This window comes from Myotis davidii, unplaced genomic scaffold (genome assembly GCF_000327345.1).
Source record: "Myotis davidii unplaced genomic scaffold, ASM32734v1 scaffold765, whole genome shotgun sequence".
NCBI lineage: Eukaryota > Metazoa > Chordata > Mammalia > Chiroptera > Vespertilionidae > Myotis > Myotis davidii.
Window position 1 is genome coordinate 1,846,231 of NW_006296056.1, and position 6,617 is coordinate 1,852,847.

At 43.6% G+C, this 6,617-nt stretch overlaps 1 protein-coding gene across 6 annotated transcripts in view; it reads left to right on the forward strand.

The window, feature by feature from the left end:
• The first annotated feature begins 41 nt into the window (after positions 1–41).
• Positions 42–6,617, forward strand: part of TATDN1 (TatD DNase domain containing 1) — a 27,822-nt gene continuing 21,246 nt past the window's right edge. For 3 of the 6 annotated variants that reach the window (XM_006770984.2, XM_015568650.1, XM_015568651.1), the window contains exon 1: positions 42–110. In XM_006770984.2, coding sequence (XP_006771047.1) covers positions 89–110 — 22 coding nt within the window. In that variant the 5' untranslated portion in view covers positions 42–88. The other 3 variants (XM_006770985.1, XM_006770986.2, XM_015568652.1) reach the window with 3 other exon arrangements.

Consider the following 6,617-nt stretch of genomic DNA (forward strand, 5'->3'; position numbering starts at 1 on the left):
CCCCGCGGCTAGGGGGCGGGCAGGCCGGAAAGGGCGGGGCGACCGCAGGCACTTCCGCTTCCGCCAAGGAGATCCCGGCGCCGCGGTCATGAGTCGCTACAAGTTCGTGGGTAAGAAACTGATTTTCCGGGCCTTGGGCTCTTTGCCCCCGGGCGCCACTCGCCGTGGCCGCAGGCCCAGCATGAGCGCTGGCTTTTCTGAAGGTGCCAGGGCGCCCGAGGCCGCTGGGCGCCGGTCCTGCCCGCTCTAAGGCGTAGGTGCTGCCTTCAAGGTGCGCTTGTTTGTGAAAGTTCTCGCGTGGCGCCGTTGTGATTTGTGCTCCTTATGACGTGTGTGTAATCAATAAAAAGGATAAAGGAAGCACAGCTACTGAAAAACCAAAGAGGCGAGTCACTATAGTCTCCCCCTTCCCACGTGCACCTCCCGCCACTTCCCGGTTCCGTGGCTGCGGGAACCCGAGGGGTAAGAATATTTACTGCCCGGCACTTAGGAGACCCTGCGGGGCCCGGCGGGAGCGAGGATTGGGACTCCAGTGTCTTGCAGAGCTCAGTTTTCCTGTGTATAGAGAGGAGTTTCTTGGCTGGTTGTCTTGTGGATTTGGGTATTTCAGCGGTTCTCAACTGGTGGGTCGCGACCCCTTTGGCGGTCAAACGACCCTTTCACAGGGGTCGCCTAAGACCATCGGAAAACACACATATAATTACATACTGTTTTTGTGATTAATCACTATGCTTTAATTTATGTTCAATCTGTAACAATGAAAATACATCCTGCATATCAGATATTTACATGACGATTCATAACAGCAGCAAAATTACAGTGATGAAGTAGCAACGAAAATAATTTTATGGTTGGGGGTCACCACAGCATGAGGAACTGTACTAACGGGTCGCGGCGTTAGGAAGGTTGAGAACCACTGGTCTCTTTGGTATGTGGTGGTGTCTGGCTTGTTCTCTACTGTTCTGTGTTTTCTGTGAGCGTGAAGTTCTATCTAAAGGCAAAGCAAGTCTAAAACAATTTAAAAATGCCCCATTTGCTGTCCCTCTCTATCCCTAGAATGTAGGTGACAGTGATAAGACATGATTCACTGAGCCTACACAGTGAGGAAATGTGGTTTTCTTTGGGTTACAAACTTTTTTTTCCCACTCTTTGTTTTGAGGAATAAAACTCATTAATGCTGGGAGTAATTTTTAACAGTAAAGCTGGTACTGCTTTTAAAACTAGCTAAAGAAAGAAAGAAATGGAAAAGAAACATGACTGATCCGTGTAAGGTGACATGCTACTAAACATGAGTCCCTCAATTGCCCTCCCTCCCCAAATCATAAGTAGTCCTTTTTCACTTTGCCTTTATTAAATTCTGGTCATTCTGTCTCAGTTCTATCTCTCACTTAGTTTTTCAAGATGTTCATTGTCTTTGGCTGGAGCTGGATAGAAACTGATTTTCATACAGTATTTCTTTTTTTAAAAATATATTTTATTGATTTTTTTACAGAGCGAAAGGGAGAGAGTTAGAAACATTGACCAGCTGCCTCCTGCATACCTCCCACTGGGGATGTGCCCGCAACCAAGGTACATGCCCTTGACCGGAATCGAACCTGGGACCTTTCAGTCCACAGGCAGACGCTCTATCCACTGAGCCAAATTGGTTAGGGCCATACAGTATTTCTTTACTTTTTTTTTAGTTTATCAATACCAGACATACTTCTGATAGGAACTTTTCAATTTAAGAGATTCTGACCAAGTTAAATAGCATTTTGACTGTTTTTCCCCCCCCCATGAGTCTGAGTATAAACAGATTGACTTACATCTGGCTGCTTAATGATGCAGTCTTGGATTGGGAGGTTAATCACTTAGGGTGGGATGACAGTGCAGGCATCGACCCAGCGGGTATTGTGGGTTTGGCTCCAGACCACCACAGTAAAGCGAGTCAATCACTTTCTGGTGGAGGGTCTTGCCTTCCATTTGTATAAAACACAACATCTGTGACGCGCAATAAAATGAGGTATGCCTGAATAGGTAATGTTGACCAAAATTCCATTTGTGGTTGGCGTGTTACAGGATCTGCACTGCACTCAGTAATAATAATAATAACAGTTACGTTTTATAACTCTTTCAGTTTGTAAAATGCTTTCAGGGTCATTTTCCAGTTTGAGCCTCAGTTCATCCTCGAAAGGAGGAATTCTATGCCTCCCTTAAGAGTGCGGAAACAGTCGATTTACCCACAGTCGTTCGCTAATTAGTCTTGATGCCAGAATTCTGACTCCACAGCCCATTCTGTCTGAACTGCAGTTCCTGCTTGTATTTTATTTCTTGAGACTTGCTTGGAGATTGAATACTTTTAGAGGATAATTTTGAACATTTTGTGGTTCCCTTTATATTGACTTGTTAATTATTTTTATTTATTGATTTTATTGTTTTAAATAATTTTTATTGCCCTGCCGGTGTGGCTCAGTGTTTGGGTGTCGACCTCTAATTCAATTCCTAGTCAGAACACATGCCCAGGTTGTGGGCTTGATCCCCAGTAGGGGGTCTGTGGGAGGCAGCCAGCCAGTGATTCTCTCTTCTCCCATCCTCTCTGAAATCAATAAAAATATGTTTAATAAATAAATAAATTATTTTTAGAGAGAAAAGGAGAGGGGGAGAGAGGAACATCACTGTGAGAGCCAAACATTGATCAGCTGCTTCCTGCATGCCCGCAACCTGAGCATGTCCCCTGACTGGGAATCAAACTGGCAACCAACTGAGCCACACCGGCCAGGGCTTTATTGATTGATTGATTTTAGGTACAAAGAGGAAGGGGGAGAGAGAGATAGGGAAGGTATGGATTTGTTGCTCCACTTATTTATGCTTTCATTGGTTGATTCTTGTATGTGCCCTGACATGGGATCAAACCCGCAACCTTGGTGAATTGGGAGGATGCTCTAACCAACTGAGCTACCTGGCCAGGGCAACTTGTTAATTATCTTAATCACCCTGCAGGTGTTTGCTTGCTGGTGAATAAGGTGAGTAGGTGGGTGGGGAGTGGGAGGCACAGAGGCCATCCAATATCAAGGAGAACTTCTTATAGGAGACAGAAAGTGAATCAGAGTCCAGAAAAAGAAGATATTTGCCTCTGTGGGGGAGGAAAAACTTCCTTCTGTCCTCTTAGGTTCAGTGGCTGGCCCTAAGAATTAAACAGACATAAGACAGATTAATAGGAGAAAACATACAAATTTTATTTTTTCGTGTGTATAGGAGTCTTCAAATGGAAAATGAAGACTCAAAGAAGCTGTTAGGCCCAAAAGCTTAAGTGAGGATGTGGTGAGACAGAGGGACTTAAATTGTGGAACAGTGACCAGGAAATATAAGGGGAAGCTAATAGAAGATAAGGGTTATTTTGGGTTTGTTTGTATAGATACATTATGACTTTGTCTTTCAGTCTCTGGTGGTAAGAATGTCCTCTTCCTGGAATAGGAAGGGCACCTTTTTTATGGGAAATTTTATGACCTTTTAGCTGGAAAGGGGGAGATGAGAGAAACTTTCCCGCACCTGCTATTTCTCAAGTGCCATCAGCTCAAAGAACCCAATATGCCAAAGCTGCATATTTTGGGGTGGCATGTTTTGAACACATTCATCAGACTTAACTAAGGTAATGGAGCCTATTCATCAAAGTATGGAAAGCAGCTCTAATACAGACTGAGGAATACACCTCAGACAAACTATATGTCAGAAAGAAAAGGCTTGGGGCTATAAGTCAAGAGATTTTTAAAATATATTTTTTATTGATTTCCGAGAGGAAGGGAGAGGGAGAGATAGAAACATCAATGATGAGAGAGACTATTGGCTGCCTCCTGCACGCCCCCAACTGGGGACCAAGCCTGAAACCCAGGCAGGTGCCCTTGACTGGAATCGAACCTGGGACCCTTCAGTCCGCAGGCTGACACTCTATCCACTGAGCCAAACCAGCTAGGGCTCACAAGAGATTCTTGCAGAAAAGGGAAGAAACTGGTGGCTGTGCAGTATATCCCTACAGCCCAATGCTCACTTGGGTCCAAAGCTGAATGTAGATCTTTGGAAGTATGCTGAGACTTAGGGCCTGAAAGACTGACTCATATTGGGAAGAGGTGGGTTGTAGGGGGACGTGGGATCACCTGTAATTGGCCTCAGTGTAAGCATTGAAAAAGGATTTAGCATCCATTCCTATTAGGGTTGAGGCAAGGACTTGGAAATTGGAAAGGTTTCATAATTGAGCCTCTTTTAATTAAAGCTAATCTTTAATTCACTTTTGAAATTAGTATCAGAAAGTGTACTTGCTAAATTTGCTTGGTTTGGGTTTCATTTGTTTTTCACTTTGTTTCTAGGAAAAGATTGCTTTGGACAAATTCTAATTTCTTTGCTGCACAAAGGGAAAATGGGCTAGAGATGCAGATGGGCTCAGTGCTCCTAATGATCACCTGGTGGATGACTAGACTGACTCCTGTGATGGGTCATTCTAGGCAGAAAGGCCCCTCCTCTCTTCCCAGGGTTTCCTTTCCCACTCTGCCCCTTCCCTATCTTATTTCCTGTCCTTATGAAAAGAAAATATGTGCTGATTTCTGTGATATGGGCATTCTCAATGAATTTGTATTTTATAGTATTTGATATTTGTGTGTTAACAGCCCTTTACTGTAATAGTCCCTGTTGTGAATTCATCTCCCACCCTCCACTGACATATGCTTTTGCATATCTTTGGAGTTTTCTGCGTTGTGCTTTTCTCTTGGGGAATACTCTCCACGTCTCTTGAATGACCCAGACTCCTTTCGTCTTGCAAGGTCTGTCTGAATGTTGAGCAGCAGAGCACACTGAGCGTCAGCCTGGCAGAGCAGAGAGAATATACTGAGGAGAGGCTGGAGCCCAGCAGAAATGATGTGGGGTCTATTGGTGGGCAGCTGTCTCTCCACAAACTTGGAGATTGTCCTTGTGCTAAAAGCTAAAGGGTATGTGTTTTAACTAAGGACGACATTGTTATTGGCCATGCCCATCACAACCTGACTTCATGTCTTATTCTTCCCCTTGTTCTCTTGTCCTCTGCAGCGGGATTTATCAGGAACAGCACTTGATAGTTTGGGTCGGATAATTATTTGCTGTGAGAGGCCTGTCTGCCTTGTAGGATATTTAGCAGCATCCCTGGCCTAAAGCCTAGATGCTAGTAGCACTTTCCCGGTTGAGACAACTAGAAATGAATATAGACGTTGCTAAATGCTGTGGGCTGGGGGAGAGTTAGGAGAAGAGGTTCTGCAGAATCGCTCTCCATTGAGGACACTGCTCTACAGGCTCAGTGGATTTCTTCCAGGCTTGTACCTATACATGTGTGTGCAGAATGCTCTTTCCATTAGTTTTAGCTTCAAGATGACCTCTTTTGTGAAGCTTTTCTCATCATACTGCCAGAGCTGCTATTGCCTCCTTTTTGTGCTCCCATGCTAACAATGTGTGTTTAAATGAAAAGCCAAGATGAGAGGCAACAAGCACTTATTTGAGTTAAAGAATTGCACTTCTGGGAAACACTGATTCAGGCAGAAACCTAAATAGTTTACAATTATGGGGTGAAGGCCAGGGATAATTGTGAGAAAGGTAAGGGGACAGAAGAAAGGAATTGCTGTTGGTGTTAATGAGCTAAGGAGGGAATTTCTATAGGCGCAAGTAAGTTATTCTTTAGCAACACATGGTGGTACTAATTCTAAAGAACTATCAGGATTTCTGCTTTCCTGTTAACTTTGTAATCAGTTAATTGGAATATACCATTGTTTGGCCCAGCCCAAAAGTTATTTTGTCCAGTTGAAACATCCCAAAGTTTGAGGAGTAAGGTGTGCAAGGCAATTCCTCTGGGTGGCTGCTCTGACTCCATTTTGAAGTGGCTCCATTTATATTATTTTCACACAACCATTGTGCTGGGTTCTAGGGCAGTGATGGTGAACCTTTTGAGCTCGGCGTGTCAGCATTTTGAAAAACCCTAACTTAACTCTGGTGCCGTGTCACATATAGAAATTTTTTGATATTTGCAGCCATAGTAAAACAAAGACTTATATTTTTGATATTTACTTTATATATTTAAATGCCATTTAACAAAGAAAAATCAACCAAAAAAAATGAGTTCGCGTGTCATATGTTCGCCATCACTGTTCTAGGGATACAACAATGAATATAAACATTGCTTGCCTTCTGTTGCTACAGTGTAGTTTATTATATCACAGTTATATTTGTAGTTCCCATATAAATTTCTGGAGGGCGGGACCGAGTCTTGGGTCTTACTCATTTTGTGTTCCCTAACCCCTTACCATACTATTTGGCACAGAGTTGGCCTTCATAAAGATTTGATGAGTAAAGGAAATAAACAATTTATTCTCTGTGCATCTTTGCTTGCATTACCCTAATCCAGGTCCTCTTCATGGTAAATGGGAGCTCTTACCCGTTTCAAGCAGCTACCCTGACTCCTTGCTCCCTTCAAATCCTTCCCTCCACAAAGACTCCAGAATGACATGTTCACAATGCAAACCTTACTCTTTTGCTTAAAAGCCATCAGTGCTTCTTGCTGCATCTGACACTTTAAAGACAAGTGTCTGTAACAGCTGAGCCTGGCCTTTTCTGGTCACTCCTTCCCT